This window comes from Pipistrellus hanaki (assembly GCF_964339955.1).
Source record: "Pipistrellus hanaki genome assembly, chromosome: 1".
NCBI lineage: Eukaryota > Metazoa > Chordata > Mammalia > Chiroptera > Vespertilionidae > Pipistrellus > Pipistrellus hanaki.
Window position 1 is genome coordinate 42,731,799 of NC_140503.1, and position 20,555 is coordinate 42,752,353.

The window sequence follows — 20,555 nt, forward strand, 5'->3', positions numbered from 1 at the left end:
GGAAACTCCGTACTGATTTCCACAGTGACTGTACCAGTCTGCATTCCCACCAGCAGTGCATGAGGGTTCCTTTTTCTCTGCATCCTCACCAACACTTGTCATTTGTTGATAATAGCCATTCTGACAGTTATGAGATGGTACCTCATTGTTGTTTTGATTTGTATCTCTCGGATGATTAGTGACTTTGAGCATGTTTTCATATGTCTCTTGGCCTTCTGTTATGTCCTCTTTTGAAAAGTGCCTACTTAGGTCCATTGCCCATTTTTTTGATTGGGATGTTTATCTTTCTTTTGTTAAGTTGTATGAGTTCTCTGTAAATTTTGATTAAAGATTAAATCCTTATCTGAAATAGCATTGGCAAATAGTTCTCCCATGCAGTGGGCTTTCTCGTTGTTTTGTTGATGGTTTCTTTTGCTGTGCAGAAGCTCTTTATTTTGATGTAGTCCCACTTGTTTATTTTCCCCTTAGTTTCCATTGCCTAGGAGCTGTGTCGGTAAAGTTATTGCTATGACATATGTCTGCTATTTTGCTGCCTATGGAGTCCTGTAGGATTTTTATGGTTTCCTATCTTACATTTAAGTCCTTTATCCATTTTGAGCTTGTTTTTGTGTATGGTGTAAGTTGGTGATCTAGTTTCTTTTTTTCTTTTTTTCTTTCTTTCTTTTTTTTTTATTTTTGCTGACCAAATTTCCCAGCACCATTTACTGAAGAGACTATCTTGAATCCATTGTATGCTCTTGCCTCCTTTGTCAAATAATTGAGCATAATGGCTTGGGTCAAAAAATATGTGTTACTTTGCAATTACTTATTTTTAAAGAGTGTGAATCTGCTATCTTATTAAGAATACTACTATCTGGCTCTTTCTTGAAAAAAAATCAGAATTCTTGCTAAAACAACTTAAATTATTTTTCTTTCATATGTTTGTTTAAAATATATATATTGATTTCAGAGAGGAAGGGAGAGGGAAAGAGAGAAAAAAACATCAATGATATGAGAGAATATTTGATTAGCTGCCTCTTTGTACACCCCTTACTGGGGATCAAACCTGCAATTCTGGCATGTGCCCTGACTGAAAATTGAACCATGACCTCTGGGTTCATAGGTAGATGCTCAACCACTGAGCCACACCAGCTGTTTTTATGTAGATATTCTTTGCAGCTTATCTGCAAAGAAGATAGATTTTATTTTATTTTATTTTATTTTATTTTATTTTATTTTATTTTATTTTATTTTATTTTATATTATTGGTTAATACTCACCTGAGGATATTTTTTCCATTGCTTTTCCAAGTGGAAGGGAGGAACGGAAAGAGAAACATCGATGTGAGAGAGATACATAAACTGGTTGCCACTCCACCCACCACCCACATGCACTCTGACTGGGGTGGGGATCAAACCTGCAACCCAGGTACGAGTCCTTGACCAGGAATTGAACCCATGAGCCTAAGTACTTGGGCCATCATTCCAGCCACTGAGCAACACTGGCCAAGGCAGAAGCTCAATTTTGCAAAGCAGTGGAAAGAAATGGCATCTTAGGAAATGGTACTTCTCTCGCTAAAGTCATTTTATCTTAAATGCCTAATTTAAAAATTAGATTTCTCATTTGCTTTAGCAAGTGCTTTTTAAAAAATGTTTCTGAGACTTTTTTCCCTCAGGAACTCTGTTAAAAAGTTCTGCTTCCAGTGTTTTAAATACATATATCAGTTCATTTGTGTAAGGAAAACTAATTTCTTCAGCATACACATTAGTATTTGTCTGGAGTTGAAAATATTTCAATGAAATGTTTATTTTGACTTAGGGCAACACACATAGTAACCAATAGCATATCATGTGACAATTCTATAATAGGTATGTCAGGTTCCCTCCAACAGGAACCTGACATACATGATTATCATCTTAAGCAGCTTTTGAAGAACCTTACCTTCAGAAATTCTCTCTCTTTCTCCCTTCCTCTTGCCCTTTTTTTCTCTTTCTCTCTCTATATACATATACATACATCATACATGCATACTTTTAGGTGATTATAGTTTGAGTATATGTAAGAGCTAACATTTTTATTGAACTTAACTTTGTGCCTGGCACTGTGCTAGGCACAATGAAATGTATAATCTCATTTAATTCTCATAATAATAGTCTTATGAGGTTGGGATTGTCATTATGGTAACAAGTAATAATTAATAATAAAACCTACCTTAGAGGTTTGTTGAGAGAATTTATTGAGGGGAATAAGTATAAAGTTTCTGCCATAGTAGACACATAATGGGAAAGGAATTAAGCCTCCTGCCTGGTTGGGAAAATGATTCCCAGAAGGTGGTAACAATAATGACAAGCCGGGAGATGTAGGAATGCCCTGTAAGTTTGTGGCAGTTTCATTGGCTCAGGAAGCAGGTAGAAAAACAAGAACCCTTGTTTATTCACATAGCTATAAAACCAATATGGCTTTAATCATTTGGAAGCAATAAACTAATAAACCATAAATAAGGTGGGGTATGTTCACCAAAAAGTACTTCTTTTCTTTTTTTTTTCTTTTTTCTTTTTTTTAAATATATTTTATTGATTTTTTACAGAGAGGAAGGGAGAGAGAGAGCGAGCCAGAAACGTTGATGAGAAAGAAACATCGACCAGCTGCCTCTTGCACACCCCCTACCAGGGATGTGCCCGCAACCAATGTACATGCCCTTGACCAGAATCGAACCTGGGACCTTTCAGTCCACAGACCGACGCTCTACCGCTGAGCCAAACCTCGGCTACTTCTTTTCTTAATCCGGCTATATAATCACTATGCTGTCTAATCCAGTAGCCACTAGCCACGGGAGGTTATTTAATTAAACAAAATTTAAAATTCAGAACCTCAGTCAGACAAGCTATGCAAGTGTCCTATAGCCACATGGGCTAGTGGCTGTCATTCTGTCATTGCAGAAAGTTCTGTTGGAAAATGCTAGACTAAGCTATACAGAATTTCCATTTGTATGTTTATTTTTTAAAATAGTATCATACATAAGTATTGTATGTTTTTGTTTTATCTTCTCTGAGTTTAATTCATAAAGCAAATAATAAGGAAAGCTTGTTTCTTTAAAAATATCAAGCTGTATTTCACTTACATGGGCCTTAGTTGATTGTTTGGTCTCAGTGGCATTTTATTGAGAACAAGATCCCCAACCTGACTGAAGTTAATAGATTTTCTTAATTAGGGAAGTAACAGGATATAGAAGATTGAATGATTTCAAAGAGCTTCTAGCCTAATTAGAAATGTAATTGATTGTGTTCTGCCAGATCTCATTTCAAGAATGTCTTTTTCTTTTAAGATGCTAAAGAAAACCCTTATGGTGAGGATGACAATAAGAGTCCATTCCCCCTGCAGCCTAAAAACAAACGCAGTTATGCCCAGAATGTGACTGTCTGGATCAAACCCAGTGGCCTGCAGGTAATATTACCATTCACATTGCTTTCCACTGGGGACAGGAGGAGGGATTCTGCCAGGCAGGCAGACATTTGATCTGATTTTCCTTCCCTTTGATACTTACTAATTCATTTACTTCTAATGTTTGTCATTATTTCCAAAAAGGATTTGAGGTGGCCTACGGTAAAAAGAGTATACAGCAAAATCAATTTTTACAAAATTTAGAGCAATACAAAACCTAGAGGAAGAGGGCAGACAATTGTTCCAGGAACTCAAGGCAAAATAATTGTTTTGAACAATTTGGCTCTGAGCTACCAAAGTCAAAAAAGAAACAAGTAGGGTTTATGTTATATAGGGTTGTATGTCTGATTAAAGGAAGTATGTCAGTTTTTCTAGAGACATATTTCCCTGGCATTGAATTTTAGTGTGAAGTTTTGGACATGCTGAGAAATTGAATAATATAATGGGTGTTATCTTTAACAACAATTTTGAGAAAGATGTGAAAATCTTCATGTGGTTATTTTTTCCATCCCCACAGTAGAGCCCGAACCCTAGCATTACACTGTAATTTCACAGAAACACTTCCATGGGAAGCTGTGAGTAGATTGTTACCAAGATATGCTACTTTCAGGCAAGGTACTGAGGGACATTTCTTCTCCCAAAAAGTCCTTTGTTCCTATTTTTTAAAATCACTTTTGAGCCTTTGTTCTCATTTAAGTGCCTTTTTTTCCTTTGTTCCTCCAATGAATCCAGCTTAAGCCGGAAGAGAAGAGGTAGTCAGGTCACCTGACAACAGAAGTGGCTTCTGTTGATGACATAGTCCCCCTTTTCACGGAGACTGCACACATCCTGCCATGGCTAAGGGAAGGGAGGTCTCTTCTCTTTGTTGGAAAATCAGGTTTTCCCTCTTTCCTATCACCTCTGACCTGAGCGCTTCCCTATTGGAAAGATAGCTGGTTTTCCCCCCCTAATTTTTCTAAACTTATTTTAAAATTTTTATTTTAGACTAGGTGTATTTTTTTATTGCGATGAAATACACATAACATTTACCATTTCAACCACTTTTAAATATACCATTCAGTGGCATTTTGTATAATTACAATGTTATTCAACTACTACTACTATCTCGTTCTAGCATATTTTATCACCCCAAAAGGAAAACCTGTACCCATTAAACAAGTCACTCTATTTTCCCATCTTCCCCCAGTCCTTGGCAACCAATAATCTGCTTTCTGTCTCTTTGGATTTGCCTATTCTGGGTATTTCATATAAATGGAGTCATATAACATGTGGCCTTTTTGGTTTGGTTTCCTTCTACTAAGCACAATGTCTATGTTCATTCATACATCAGTACCTTTCCCTTTGGTGGTTGAATAACCCATTGTGTAACCAGGCCACATTTTGTTTACCCATTCATTCAGTTGATGGTATTTGGATTGTTTCTATCTTTTTGCTATTTGGAATAATGCTGCTATGAAAATTCATCAAATTAATTTTTTTTTTAAGGTACTGTACTATTGTAACTAAAAATCATAGCCAAATCCAAGGTCATGCCCTGACCGCTTTGGCTCAGTGGATAGAGCATCGACCTATAAACTGAAGGGTCCCAGGTTTGATTCCAGTCAAGGGCATGTACCTTGGTTGCAGGCACATCCCCAAAGGGAGGTGTGCAGGAGGCAGCTAATCAATGTTTCTGACTCTATCCTTCTCCCTTCCTCTCTGTAAAAAAAAATCAATAAAATTTATATATTTTTTTAAAATCTAAAGTCATGAAGATTTGCCCTATGTTTTCTTTTTAAGAGTCTGACATGTAAGAATTTTAGCTCCTGCCCAGACCAGTTTAGCTCAGTGGATAGACCATCGGCCTACGGACTGAAGGGTCCCAGGTTCGATTCCAGTCAAGGGCATGTACCTTGGTTTCTGGCACATCCCAATAGAAGGTGTGCAAGAGGCAGCTGATAGATGTTTCTCTCCCATCGATGTTTCTGACTCTATCCCTCTCCCTTCCTCTTTGTAAAATATCAATAAAATATATATATTTTTAAAGGAATTTTAGTTCTTGCATTTAGGTCTCTGATACATTTTTATTTTTTTGGTGTGAAGGGTCCAACTTCATTATTTTCTATGTGTCTGTCTAGTTGTTCTAAAACCAACTTCATTCTTTTCTATGTGTCTATCTAGTTGTTCTTGCACCATTTGTAGAAGAAACTATTCTTACCCCATTAAATGGTCTCGGCAACCTTGTCAAAAAAGCAGCTGGCCATATATATAATTACTTGGTATGTTTTTGTGAGACAAGTTAATTTCTGTCACCAAGGGATTTATTATCAAGCACTTTGCAGGAGGGAGGTGCCGTACTAATATTGAACAGAACAGTGACATTAGAGACATAAATTCAGAAGGGATTCTCATTTTGACACTGTAGCTCTATTTATATTTTCATTTCTTTAAACATTTAGAACCATCCTTTTGAATTCTTTCCCTTTTACCACAGAAATCTAATGTTAAATTTGTTTTATCCTTGATAGACAGATGTACAGAAGATTTTAAGAAATGCAAGGAAATTACCTGAAAAAACGCAGACATTCTATAAGGTGAGACTATCAGAATTACAGTGGAAGAGGGTGAGCCCTGGGGTGGGTGCCAGAAATAAATGGTTTCACATAGTTAGTGTGGGGTCATAGAGTGAACATGGACAGGTGTTAGAAATACTTTATGGCTTGTGCTTCAGTTTCATCAGTAAAGTCAGTAGAAGTGATAGGTCCATTTTTGCCCTAAAATCCAAGAATTGGAAGTGCTTAGATGGCCTGGTTCTGTGCAGGAGGGTTCTCTTTGTTGGTGCTGCTATGACTGGCTAAAGGAAGGAGTGGAAAGGATCTCAACCCTCATAGCCCTTAACCCTCTTCACCATTCCCATGTGGGTATCCAGCCTAACCCCAGGCTACCATTGACTTCCTGGGATGGTGATTGCCCAGGACATTCTTCCTGTCCCAGAGAAGCTGCTTCCAGGATTGACTTCTAAAATTGCACATTTATGAATTGCAAAAGGAGAGCCTTCAGCAATCATACCTCGCTAATCCAGATCCGTTGGTGGAAGGAATAAAGTCACAAGGGGTGAGGTGGAGTTGGAGCCTTTAAGCTCCTTCATTTCTCCCCTGTCCTCTGGTGTTTGGCTGAAATCAAATTAAGTAGCAGCGTGAGGTATGCTGATGTCAGTTGTACCCTAGTTCGCTAAGTTTAAAATGTGGACACACATACAGCCCTAGGCTAGCATTTGTTCCAGAGAACATACATGCTACTTTGTCTGGCTGTTATTTCATTACCTTTATGTCACTGTTGTCTTCAAACCTAATTATGTAGTGAGCTGGCGAAATTAAGCAAGAACAACCTTAATCAGAGTTCAACCCCAGAGAGCTGGCCAGCCTGCCACGCCCCCCTAACTGAAAGCCAGCTCACACAGCCCTTGGTGACCATTCTGGCTGTGGTCCTCCCTGCAGAGCTTTCTACACACAATCATCAGCTTCTATTCGAGATGACACACTTGTACTTCGGCCTTTTGAACTTTTCGTTTATTTAACAGATGACAGAGAAGTGGTCAGAAAGCCCATTTCTCTTTTCTGGATTTATATAATCCCACATATCAGAGCTGGAAAGGGCCTCTACCAGGCAATTGCTTCGGTCCCCGCAGTGGGCAGGGAAGAGGTTATCCTCATTTTGTAAATGAGCCACTGAGACCCAGAGAGGCTGTACACATTGCCCAGATCACACTGCTACGTGTGCTGAGTGGTCGATGGGGCACTTCCTATTTCTCTGCTTCCATTCACTACCCCACCTTTTTTTTTTTTTTTTTTTTTTAAGAGAGAGAAAGAGAGAAACATCGATGTGAGAAAGAAGTATCTATTGACTGCCTCCTGCACACTCCACACCGGGGATCAAGGCCCAAACCTAGGCATGTGCCCTGACCAGGAATCAAACTGGCAACCTTTCAGTGCATGAGTCAATGCCCACCCAACCGAACCACACCAGCCTGGATCCACCTTTCTTCTGTCCTGTGGGACAGGCTTCTGACTTCTGTGTTCATTGTCATTCAGTGGGAGAGGCTAAGAGCCCTCTGAGGTTTGGGACAAGCCTTTTCCATACCTGAGTAACAGGAAAAGTGGAACCTTAGAGTTATGAGTAAATAAAACGATGTATGCAAAGTGCCTCACTACATTTGCATGAGTGCTCATTAACAGTATGGTGATAACCTGTTTCAGTCAGTGTCTTTCTTACCCAGCTTTCTCTTTTTTTTTCTTTCTTTTTTTCTTTTTTTTTAAAATATATTTTATTGATTTTTCACAGAGAGGAGGAGAGAGGGATAGAGAGTTAGAAACATCAATGAGAGAGAGACATCGATCAGCTGCCTCTTGCACACCCCCTACTGGGGATATGCCCGCAACCACGGTACATGCCCTTGACTGGAATCGAACCCGGGACCTTTCAGTCCACAGGCCGACGCTCTACCACTGAGCCAAACCGGTCCCGGCTTACCCAGCTTTCTCATCACCTTAAGGCTTAGAGTAGGGGTGTCGAACTCAATCAGAGAAGGGGCCAAAATCTAAAATCCAGCCTAAATCGCGGGCTGAATGGTTTACTGAACAGTCATAAACTGACAATGTCATAAACTGACAGCGGAGTGCAGTGATGACAGCACGGTGCGGGCCACATTGCAAGGCCTGGCGGGCTGGATTTGGCCCACGGGCCTTGTGTTTGACACATGTGGCTTAGAGGAACTGCTTCTCAGTTATGTCATCCCACTCTCATTATAGGGCCCTAGGCCTGACTGGCGATCAGGGCTGATGGGGGCCTTCTGGCTGCTGGCAGGGCCTCCCTTCCCCAATTGCCTGCTGGGGCCTTCCTTCTTTCCACACCACCTACTGGTGGTCAGCGCACGCCATTGTGAGCAATCGCACTCCTGGTCGAACTCCTGAGGGGACACTTTGCCTATTAACCTTTTATATATAGAGATAGAGATGCTCACTTAAGTTTGGGGGTCAATGAGAACTTCTAAGCTGAGCACTTAGAAAGTCTGTGACCGTTCCAGGCAGAGAAATGGCTGGACTGTCTCGGTCAGGTAGACAGAATAGGCAGGGGAGTCAGTCAGGAAGTCAACAAGATGGCAAAAGGTGAAGTGGGAATAGAAATTTGTCAAGAAGTGGGGCCAGCCGAAACCGGTTTGACTCAGTGGATAGAGCATCAGTCTGCAGACTGAAGGGACTCAGGTTCGATTCCGGTCAAGGGCATGTACCTTGGTTGCGGGCACATCCCCAGTGGGGGGGTGCAGGAGGCAGCTGATCGATGTTTCTCTCTTATAGATGTTTCTAACTCTCTACCCCTCTCTTCCTCTCTGTAAAAAAATCAATAAAATATATTTTTTAAAAAGAAGAAGAAGTGAGGCCAGACCAGTGTGGCTCAGTGTTTGAGCACCCACCTATTAACCAGGAGGTCATGGTTTGATTCCCAGTCAGGGCATACTCAGGTTGTGGGCCCAATCCCCAATAAGGAGGCAGCTGAACAATGATTCTCACTCATTGTTGATGTCTCTCTTCCTCTCTGAAATCAATAAAAATATAAATATTTTTAAAGTGGAGCTTTGAGAATTTAATAGTGTACCAGTGTACATAATTTCTGCCTAATTATGTATATTATTCACCAAAAATTAGGTCATCATAGTTGAGGTATGTGTATGATATTTGCAGATAAGAAAAGATGATTGTATTTTCTTAAAAAGTATTTCACATGAATGGTTTTAAATCTGCTTATCCAGTTATACCTTTGAATAAAAAACCTGCTTTTAGCCAGAAAGTTTTGCTGAGTGGTTAGAGCATCGGTTCTCAGACTGAAGGATATCGGGTTTAATTCCCAGTCCCGGGCATGTACCTCGGTTGCAGATTCAGTCCCCACCTGGTAGGGTGCATGTAGGAGGCAACCAGTCAATGTGTCCCTCTCACATGGATGTTTCTCTCTAACCGCCTTTCCCTCCCTCCAATCACTTTCACTCTCTAAAAGTCAATGGAAAAAGTATCCTCAGGTGAGAATAAAAAGAAAGTTGGTGGGGTTTTTTAAGTATATGATAAGGAAATTGCATTTTAGGAACATTCGTTTTTTTATCTTATTACAGGAACTGAACCGTTTACGAAAGGCTGCCCTGGCCTTCGGCTTCCTGGACCTGCTCAAAGGGGTGGCCGACATGCTGGAAAGGGAGTGCACGCTGCTGCCCGACACGGCCCACCCCGACGCAGCGTTCCAGCTGACCCACGCTGCCCAGCAGCTCAAGCTGGCCAGCACTGGCACCTCCGAGTACGCTGGCTATGACCACAACATCACGCCTTTGCAGACGGACTTCTCTGGGAGCAGCACTGAGCGAATGTAAAGCTGACTTTGGGGGCCTTTCTTCTTTCTCATTGAAGTCCAAATGATTTGGGGTAAAACCTCCTCCAGTGTCCACCTCTGCAGCAGCCAGCGGAGGCTGCCTCAGAAGCACCACTTGCTGGTTTGAATGACTCCAGCGGTCTAAGGGCTTTGACCTTCGCTTTCTAGGCTCAGTCTTTCAGCCCAAGATACCTGTTGCTCCCGTGATGGGTACATCTGAGAAACTTGAAGGTGTGATGGGTACAGAGCTCTCCCCCTTCCTCAGGAAACCTGACCCACAGGGGTCTCTGGCTTTCTGAAAGGCATCTTCTCTCCTCTCAGTCCTAAGAACATTTTCAAGATTCTGCCCTTGGATTGAGCAACCCAGACTGTCTGGGTCAAGCTAAGGACAAGCCCTGCACCACTAAGTTTCGGAACCTTTCTTAGGACTTGAGCAAAACTTTTTCACTTTGGTGCTTTTGGTATGTCTTGAGATACAGACTTTTAAATACAATAGAAATCATAAATGTATAAAATTATTCCCATTCAAGGTTTGTTTTTTAATGAAAAAGTATTTGATTTTCCATAAAAGGTTTCACTGGTAAATTAGTCTTTGTCTTTTGGTCTGTTCTATCTGGATATAAGTTCAGCTTTCTATGTGGCAGATTCATAAATCATGAGGGTTCCTTGTGTTCCATACTGACTTCCTTGTTTCTGATACCTGTTAGGTCTCATTGCCTACGCCAAGTTCCATTCAGGTATTCTGACAGGTCACTGCAGTCTGCTCCCCTTCTAATTCATCCCCTAGCTTCATGTCATTGGGCAAGTCCTGTATCTTCTCTAGGTTTTATTTATATTATCTGTGCTTTTCAAATTGTTCTGTGGGCCGCCTAAAGCAACGGTCACCAACCGGTGGGCCGCAGACCACTGGTGGTCCATGAGGTCCGAAAGGTTGGCGACCACTGGCCTAACGTGTTACTTCCTAGGCTTCAACCTGAGCATCCACTTTTGGTTTAGCAATATTTTGTCTGGATTAAGGACTTTATCACTAACAATTTGAAGACCATTAGAGTAAATAAGTGATCTTTAAACACAAGTTATGATTTTGACTGTAAATGTTTAATAGAAATACACAATCTTTTGCTCTCTCAGACAGTAACACAAAGGCTTGTTAAGAATGTAAGATTTGCCACAGATGCAGCATAATCTGCTGCGAAGCTGATCTGCCTAATTACACACAGAAACTCAGGGGAAAGAATATCAGAAATTAATACAAACAAGTACTGACAGAAGATACAGACATGCAAAATATCCTTCAGTGCAATGAACTTGTAAAAAAAATCAGCCAGTCTGCTAATCATATGTTTTAGGTCAAACCAAGTTTCCGCCTTGGGCTCAGAGAAACAGCATAGCTCATTTAGTCCCTTTTTCCCCGGGACAATGGGAATGGCACAATCGTGCCTTAAATTCTTCCATACAAGCATTACTTCTAACACATTTTGCTTGGAATGTGGAAGAAATTGATGTTTTTGACAATGGCCAAACTTCATAATGCCTAGGTTTTTTTCAGTTCTCTTGGTGGGTTTCGTGCCAGGAACCTGTGTTAATGGACCAGCTGGTGGTTCTCTAGCCAGTGTTCTCTGCTCACTGTCCAACTTCAGAAGTGAAACAGCAGAATAAAAGCGGGTGTTTTGAGGTCTACTAAAAAACAGACACCCCACCACGACCTCTGACAGGTACACAAATGGACTTACCCAGCAGGGGGGGAAGCAGCTTGAGTTTGTTGTTTGTGCACAGCCTAAGGCAGTTTTGCAGGTGTTTAGACTGGCCTACTCTAGTGTTTCCAGTTCGCTACAGGCTGCATTGCAGGCAGCTGTCTTGTGGCCAGTCTGACCCTTCTGACCCCTTTAACCATTTGGTGTTGGAACTCTTATAATCTCATTATTTTCTAACTAGTGTTTCATCTTTAAAGTTGAAAATAGTTCTGATTTATCTTGGAATGAAGTAAGTGATCATGGTGTCCCAAGGTTCTGATTGGTTTCTCCCCAATCATTCTGTGTCCACACAGGTAAGTACTGTATAGTAGCATATCGTTAGAGAGGCCAAAAATTTCAGAGGTAATATGGATGCTGAGGCCACTTGGACTCAGATGTTTTTCAGTGACTGAGCCAAACAGTTTTTAAAAAATCAATGCCACTCCACTTATTAAGGAACCTTTTGGGTACAGAATATATTAGGTCCTGCCTAAGTCACTTTCACAGCCTCCAATAAAACAAAACAGTCTTGTTTTTCTTCCACAATCAATAGCTGAAAAGAACACATTCCAGCTGTAAGAAAGGCCAGTGCCTAGGAGGTTCAGGGCACTGATGAAATCTCTGGCTTGTGTGAAACAGACTGACTGGACATGGAGTGGGTGAGGACAGGGCTGAGTCTGATGTCACCAATAGATTACAAAAGAACAAACCTGTCATCAGATAGCATGCAAGTACTACACTAATACAATAAATTCAGGATGTAACAGGAAAAGGGAAGATAGCCTTACTGAGAATTTAATCATTTAACTTTAAAAAAGCTTTTACATCAGTATAAGAAGGTAAAACTGTAAGAATTATAGATTAGGCTCAAAAGTCTACATGGTAAGAAGTCATCTACATCTCTTTTCAGTGGATCTTTTTCTTTTTTTGTCCATAGTGTCGCCTGCGCTGTTTATAAAGGTGACGGAAATTTATGTATAACCCTGAAAAAGAAAAGAGGCCAATTAGGCATGAGAATCTTTGTCCTGTTTATAACTAGAAGCTCTTGGGCAGGGACACTCTCTAGTGGGCTGTTTTTCATACCCCTCTATATTTACGGCAGCTGCTCAGGAAGTACAATTCAATAATAAGTTAGTAACAATGCACCATAGACGACTCAATTTTCTCCCAGTGGGTTTACAATTTCACTTTCTCCCATTTTGATTATGAAAATTATCAAACATACAAAAAAAATTAAATCGTTGTACAATAAATACCATCTAGATTTAAACTTTAACTCTATTACATTTTTTTTTTATCACATACCCATTCCCATCTCATTTTTTGTGTTGAAATTTTCAGTGAAAGTTAAAGACATCAATATCCCTAAACATTTCCTTAATTGGAGTTCACAATATTTTTTCCCAATTTCTTTTCAAGTAAGACTTACATAAAATACACAAATTTGAAGTATAGAAACAACCTGATTTCTAATTCAAGGCTATGCAATAACCTGTATAAAGCAATAGTTTAAAAGGTGTGTGATACTTTTCTAGGAAGCACAATCTTCTCAATTAGAAAATACAGGATTTCGGCCCGGCCAGCATCGCTCAGTGGTTGAGCATCAACCTATGAACCAGAAGGTCATAGTTCAATTCCTACTCAGGGCACATGCTCAGGTTGTGGGCTTGATCCCCAGTGTGGAGCATGTCAGAGACAGCCAATTATGATTCTCTCTCATCTTTGATGTTTCTATCTCTCTCTCCCTTCCTCTCTGAAATCAACACACACACACACACACACACACACACATATTGTGTGTGTGTGTGTGTGTGTGTATATATATATATATATATATATATATATATATATATATTTTTTTTTTTTTTTTTTTTTTTTTTTTTTAAACACATGATTTCAGTCGGAAAGAACAAATTTCAGTTCTACTTGATCACTGTGGCAGTTAGGGGTGGCCAGGCCTGCAGGGGAAGGCAGTTGTGGACAATCAGGCCAGCAGGGGAAGACAGTTAGGGGCAAACAGGCTGCAGGGGAGTGGTTAAGGGTGATCAGGATGGCAGGCAGAAGGAGTTAGGGGCTATCAGGCAGAGGCAGGAGAGCAGTTGGGAGCCAGCAGTCCTGGATTAAAACTCAAGGGACTTTTAAAAGTTTGAGTCATTTAGCTCTACACTCTAATGAAGTGAGAGGAAAAAGTCTCTTACAGAACCAATACTTACCTAAAAATAACATTATAAGATAAATCTGAAGGAAAAAGGAAAATCTAACTTTGATTTCCATGGGATATGGCAATGTGAAACTGAATCTCCCTGTTTCATTGAACACTGGAATGGACTGGATCACAGAAACAGCTGAAAGCAGAAACAAGAACTTGTTAGAAGCAAATAAAGTAGTCACATCTAGTGTCAGCACCTTTTAACTCCTCCAAGTTTCAGTTATGGGTTTGTTAAAAATGATATACGACATTCTATATAGTGAAGAGAAAAATCCCTACCACTGGTTGTTAGTCAGAATAAAATTAAGTCATAAATATGAACCTGCTCTACCCAGTGTGGCTCAGTGGTTGAGCACTGACCTATGAACCAGGATGTCACAGTTTGATGCTTGATCAGGGCACATGCCCACATTTCAGACTCAATCCCCAGAAGGGTGTGTAGGAGGCAGCTGGTCAATGATTCTCTCTCAACACTGGTGTTTCTATCTCTCCCTCTCACTTCCTCTCTAAAATCAATTAAAAAACAAACAAACAGTAAAATAAAAATATGAACCTGCTTCAGAAAATTAAAACTACCATAGAAATAGGAAGCATGACCACCAGCTCTCAAATGTGTCACATCCCTGGAACAGTCTGGACACCAGCAGTATTATGGAAGGAAGCCACTAGGAAGATAATCTTGAAAAGTCCAACTTCCATAGACTGACTAAGGCTGGCAGAGGGGGGAAGAAAGATCTGGCTTATGGCGAAGCTGTCCCCTGGGGCTGAGCTATAAAACATAGAGTTCCTGAAAGTACCTTCTGCCAAACATCCCAGAGGATAAAGCGGGATCCACACAGTGTAACGAAGCCATGTGAGCACTTTCCAATCCATGTCAATGCAGGAAAGCATGTAGTAGGGGTACCTATTGAAAGTAAGGAATTCAGATATTGAAAGCCACTAGAACATCATTCAAACAGAACCATTTCACAATTAGCCACACATCTTCTTCAGAACAGAAGTATAATCCTGGGCTTTCTACCCACAAACTCCCACATGCTCCTCCGACCTTCAAAGGATGTGAACTCTCTCTGAAGACAGAGGAAGTGTAGGTCTCAAAGGAACCCTCTCTGAAACAGCTGAGTACGTGGAATGGGCGATAAGAAGTTTATTGGCTTTATTCCTAGTTCTGATAGACATTCCAAGTAGGTAAGGCTGACAGACACATTGACAGCACTTTATCTCTGGATAAACGAATGCTACAAAAATTAACTATACTTAAGCATACCACCGAACACCTTTAGCCTCAAACCACTTATGGAATATGTATGGTCTGATAGAGAAGAATATACCTATTTTAATTAGGTTTTTAAAAAAGATTATTTTATTAACAACTGGGGATGGAAGAAGCAGGTAAGCAAGCGGTCAATTTAAACTTCAGAAATCTTACAGTAAAAGATTCATTTTTACCATTCCTTTTAGAAGGCTAGTCTTCACTAGTTCCATTCAACCTGGATTGTTCCTTCAACCCCAGATCTTTTCAGAACTTTCATGAATTTTTCTCTTCCCACCAAGACAAGGTCCTGAATGGAAAGATGGGTCTTTTCATTTCTCTGGGTCTCTCCTGCTCCCCAGTGCCCAGCTGGCACTACGATCCAATGGCGGCTTAAAACAACAACTCTGCCTCACGTTTTAGCTGCAGCCACACTCTCCAAGGGTGGATCCTTAATCCCAAACCAAATGAGACTCTGGGTAAGTCAGCATCTCTCTCAAGAAGAGAGCTGATCCAAAGGAGAAGGATTCAAACACCATCCTAGCATTTCCACCCACCTGAAAATTTCAATTGTGCTCCACAGATAAAACACAAAGAAAACTACGGCTTTGTTTTGCATTTCTTCCATAGTGCCAATGACGATAAACAAAATGAAATTTCTTCCAAAAAGCTATTAAAAGGACCCAAAAGAGAGAAAAACATTTTAAAATATATTTTTAAAAACCATATACATATGTTATCTGAAACCTAACCCCACTAAATTCAAAGTAAATAGAAAAAGATTGAGCTCAACTGGTTAATCCTTTGCTCCAGTTTTGCAACAAGTTAAATGTCCAAACCAGTCTTTCTGGATAAGTGAGTATGCGTGTGTATGTAAATGTATGTGTGTGTGTGAAAAGAAATACACAAACAGTTTAAAGGATACTGATGAATGAACACTTAAGTCTGCATAACCCAAGTTGAGAAATAGAACATTACCAGCATGGCACTCCCTCTCCTGCCCGGTAAGTAACTACTGTCTTGTGTTAGCCATTGCACTGTTTTCTCTATAGGCTCACTATGTATGTATGGATTCCTATGCAGTACACTGTTTCTCTCTGCTGTTTTTTAAGTGCTGAAATTATTCTATGGGTAATATTCTGTAACTTACTTCTTACTCGATGTTAAGTTCTCAAGATTCACCCACATACAATAGAATCGCGTGGCGCTCCCAGCTCCGTGAGGCTTCATTCACATCGGATCTATGTGAATGGGACCTGCTGGCCCCATGCAATGGGACACCGAACCTGTCCCGTCCACCTAACCCCCATACTTATGTGGACTCGTCACTGATACACAAAAAATGTTATTCCATATTAGTAGGTCAATCACTATCCCCTTTTTATTTTTTAAACTAAACCAAGCAGACTCTTTCCAAAGGCAGAAAACCTAGAAATAACAAGGCTACCACATTAACACTTTTACTATGCAACTGATACTATAATATTAGCATGCCAGAGTTGGTACACTAGAAAAGCGTAGAATCGTAAAAACTACTCCAGAAAAGGCTAACCAATAATCACCTGGTCCCCGTGTCTGGGGAGGTGGTATTTAATGGTACATGATTGCAGTTAGGAAACAGAAAGAATGAAGAAAGGCTTTGCTGCTCCGTTCCTGGTAACACTCTTCCAAATACGGGAAGTTACATAGATGTATTAGGGGGAAGGATCCCCACACAAGTCAGCAGAGCCACCTTCATATATGAGAGAAAGTCCAAAGTGAAAAGAGTTCTGAGGTACTTTACTGCCTTTATTCACCCACGGTGGGAGGAGACCAAGCATGTCTCTAAGAGGATTGAGGGTAGGATTTTCTGCTGCTGCCTGAGAATGAAGTTTCCCTAGTTGTACAGCTCTTTGTATAACTGTGATTTCATGAAGATGTTATAATGAAATCTACCTGAAATGGCAAAAGTTCACTTTGGAAAATATTCCTGAGGAATATTTTTCCTTCTTGTTCAGATAAAACAATGCTTTTCCTATGCCAATAAGTATTTTTACTAATTGAGACTTCTCAGAAAATTGTGGCATAACTACTAAATAAACACTGAACTCTTTCATTCCCCACCCTAGAGATCAACTATTTAATACCTGGATAACAGAAGGTATCACTGGTGACTTAGTGACTCCAATTGCTGCATTGATAGCCTCCACAACCGCCAACATCTGGCAGAAATACATCATGTCAGCTATGCTGTGGAATGTGTCATAGAAGGACTCTGTGGAACAAGAATACATTAAGGGCAAATGAGCTGGCAAATTACAACAGGATTATTTCTCAAACTATATAACGCCTTAAATGAAAGGAATTTTAAGAAAGGTATAATAGCCAAAACCGGTTTGGCTCAGTGGATAGAGTGTCAGCCTGCGGACTCAAGAGTTCGATTCCGGACAAGGGCATGCACCTTGGTTGCGGGCACATCCCCAGTAGGGGGTGTGCAAGAGGCAGCTGGTTGATGATTCTCTCTCATCGATGTTTCTAACTCTCTATCCCTCTCTCTTCCTTTCTTTAAAAAATCAATAAAATATATTTTTTTTAAAAAAGAAAGGTATAATAAATATCCAGTCAGATTCAAGTTTAATAACCAACTACACTGAAAGAAAGCAGGCCTACAGAATCATGGAAGTCAACTCTATTGGTTATCACAAAGTCAACACATAAACCTGTATGCACTTCTCATTTTAAACAGCAAGGGAAAGAAGCACACCTAGACTTCATTCAGTTATTATATCCTGAGAGATCTATATATCAAGCACAGCAATAATTCTTTTCAGCTCCATTTAAAGCTAAAACTATATCTCATTAAATGCAATCTAGCCTTTTAAAATCTAAAAAATTGTATAATCATAAGTAGAAGTACAAGAATATTGAATAAAATTAACTTTCAAAAACCTTAATTGTGCTTATAATTTAATCCTAATTATTCTGAGAATCTATCCTAAGAAAAAGTCTAAAATGAAGATAGAGAAAAACTTTAGAAACAAGGTTGCTCTCTGAAACTTTTCTAACTGCATTAAAGTACAAACTGTCTGAATGTTTAAGGGTATGGGGAATTTGAAGTAAACTATAGTATATTACTTCATGGATATTATATAATAATTTAAAATAACAGTTATTGCTTATATGAGTTCAGCAAATGTGGTATCAATTCTGAGTGGTCCATAATATAAAATCCTTTACTTGTCAAAATGATCCTAACCTCACACCCTGCATTCCCACATTCCTCTTCGCAGTGTGTCTCAGCCAGGCCAGGCCACCCATGACATTTTGGCGAGGACAATTGTTTGTCCTACACATTGCAGAAAGTTTAGGATTCTTGGCTGCTTATTAAATCCAAGTAGTGCTTCCGAGGATCTGGCAGCATTAGAACAGCTACCAACAAAGAGGACACTGTAGGAGCCTCATAGGGGATGATTTAAATAATGATGAATAAAAGGCCCTTGCCAAAACTGAAGAAAACCTCTGAAGTATTTTTGCAGAAATGAATCATTTTACAATCCTGCTGCAAAGTCAAATGTGAAATGAAGAATGGTGAATATATATGGCTGATACATAATTTTACCAGAAAAATTCCATCAATATGCAGTTCAAAATCTAATTCTTTTCTTTGAAAAAAATTAATGCAAAATTACAATTTAAATTTTGATACATATAAAATAAATTGTTCCCATAATTTTAAATGCCCCTTTTTCAAGACAAAATCCCCATCAAAACTTTTTGTCACATTTGACAATGTTGAGAAGGGGATTCACTTTAAGTGGCATTTCTCCTTTATAAAATGAGAAATTTAAAGCTAAAACCTAGAAAGTTAAAACTCATACTTAGAAAGTTGTGACCTAAGACTTGGCATATGGTAAATGAAAATTCGATCTTCTGGGCTTTGCCTCTGATTTTATGCGAAATTGACCCTTGTTTCAATTCAGGAATAGAAATCTGATTTCTAAAATGATAATTATAAAGAATATTAGTAACATTAAAATGCTTATAATATTGTTTTTAAAAACAAGATGCAGCTGAAATCGGTTTGGCTCAGTGAATAGAGTGTCGGTCTTCAGACTGAAGGGTCCTGGGTTCGATTCCGGTCAAGGGCATGTACATTGGTTGCAGGCACATCCCTGGAGGGGGGTGTGCAGGAGGCAGCTGGTCGGTGTTTCTCTCTCATCGATGTTTCTAGCTCTCTATCTCTCTCCCTTCCTCTCTGTAAAAAAATCAATAAAATATATATATTTTTTTAAAAAGATGATTATTTTTAACTGTAGGAAGGAAAAAGTCTATCATTATTAATATTCCCATATTAATAATGATAGCCAATGGCTTATTAACCTCCCTTTCCTTCTCCTACACTTTTATTCCTGTTTTCCCCCATTTTACAAACTTTTTAAAATAAGCATATATAATTTTACAATTTGAAAAAAACAATTTTTTTAATGGGAAAAGGCTCTCATATGTGAATGGAATATGGATTTAAACAGTGATAGTATAAAATAGAATATACTCTTTCTGGGCATTATACATCAAAATCACTAAAAACAATTTGTCCTTTAAACTCACAATTCCACTTTAGGAATTGTTCCCAAGGAAGCTTTGTGGGAAAGGTGACAAGAACCAAGGAGCCAAGAATCATAGTTGGGATTACGGTAGAATTTTTATTCTAAGTCTTTATTTTCTGATTTCTTCTGTAATTAACACATTTTTAAAATTAGAAATAGGAGTAAAAATTGATTTAATAAAAAAAAAAGTATTACTTAATAGAGAGCTAGGCAAGCTCAAACAAGTTTCTACATAAGCCCAAGTCTACTGCTGTTTTCTGAGCATATGAAGTTTAGCAAATGCATGATTACATGAAAAAACAAGTACATGTGTAAAATCTGCCATTCATAACATCCTTTATTCAAAAGGAGAAAATTGCAAAAAAAAAAACTAGGACTCTGGGTGGTAGGCCCCAACTCTTCTCTGAGAACTGATGAGGGAAGAATTAAACCAGCAGGTGGTTAGGAAGAGGCTCAGAGCCAAAATAGAAATTACAAATCCATGCAGCTTATTTTAACACATGACCCAGATACTTAGCAGCTTTTGAACTGCATCAGGCCAGCAGGCTTGCTCAGCAACACTCAGAATCAATCCAGCTGTGATATGCAGAATTCCAAGGTGTTAAGACGGCTGGCAAAACATGCACTTCTTTCAAATGACTCTAGACACAACTATAACACATCTTCTACAAACCTCGGATGAAAAATTTAGGAGTGAAAAAGGAAACAGTTGACAGGACTTTTTTCTCTCTTTAAACAGAGTTTATATTTTTCCATTATACTTATACTCCTTTTTATTTAACAAAATGAAGAATTTTTTTTAATTATCCACATTTAAACCATTTGAAAATGGTGCATTTCCTCCATTTTTGTGTGTATTGGTTCATTTTCACCTTTTTATATGGGTGTGAACTAATTGGAAGATTAAATTTATGTTATTTATTTAGCCCATTATCAGTACTTTTACATGTTATTACAAACTCTTC

General features: G+C 39.2%; 2 protein-coding genes across 5 annotated transcripts in view; one reads left to right on the top strand and one right to left on the bottom strand.

Moving 5' to 3' along the window:
- The window catches only part of INTS14 (integrator complex subunit 14), a 29,938-nt gene extending 19,539 nt beyond the window's left edge, over positions 1–10,399 (top strand). For all 3 annotated transcript variants that reach the window (XM_084887319.1, XM_084887321.1, XM_084887320.1), the window contains exons 10-12: positions 3,305–3,423; positions 5,928–5,993; positions 9,560–10,399. In XM_084887319.1, coding sequence (XP_084743445.1) covers positions 3,305–3,423; positions 5,928–5,993; positions 9,560–9,811 — 437 coding nt within the window. In that variant the 3' untranslated portion in view covers positions 9,812–10,399. The remainder of the gene's footprint in view (positions 1–3,304; positions 3,424–5,927; positions 5,994–9,559) is intronic.
- Positions 10,400–10,886: 487 nt separating this feature from the next.
- Positions 10,887–20,555, bottom strand: part of HACD3 (3-hydroxyacyl-CoA dehydratase 3) — a 32,033-nt gene continuing 22,364 nt past the window's right edge. For both annotated transcript variants that reach the window (XM_084887938.1, XM_084887937.1), the window contains 5 exons: positions 17,131–17,258; positions 15,562–15,674; positions 14,550–14,656; positions 13,757–13,888; positions 10,887–12,526 (listed from right to left, as the gene is read on the bottom strand). In XM_084887938.1, coding sequence (XP_084744064.1) covers positions 12,450–12,526; positions 13,757–13,888; positions 14,550–14,656; positions 15,562–15,674; positions 17,131–17,258 — 557 coding nt within the window. In that variant the 3' untranslated portion in view covers positions 10,887–12,449. The remainder of the gene's footprint in view (positions 12,527–13,756; positions 13,889–14,549; positions 14,657–15,561; positions 15,675–17,130; positions 17,259–20,555) is intronic.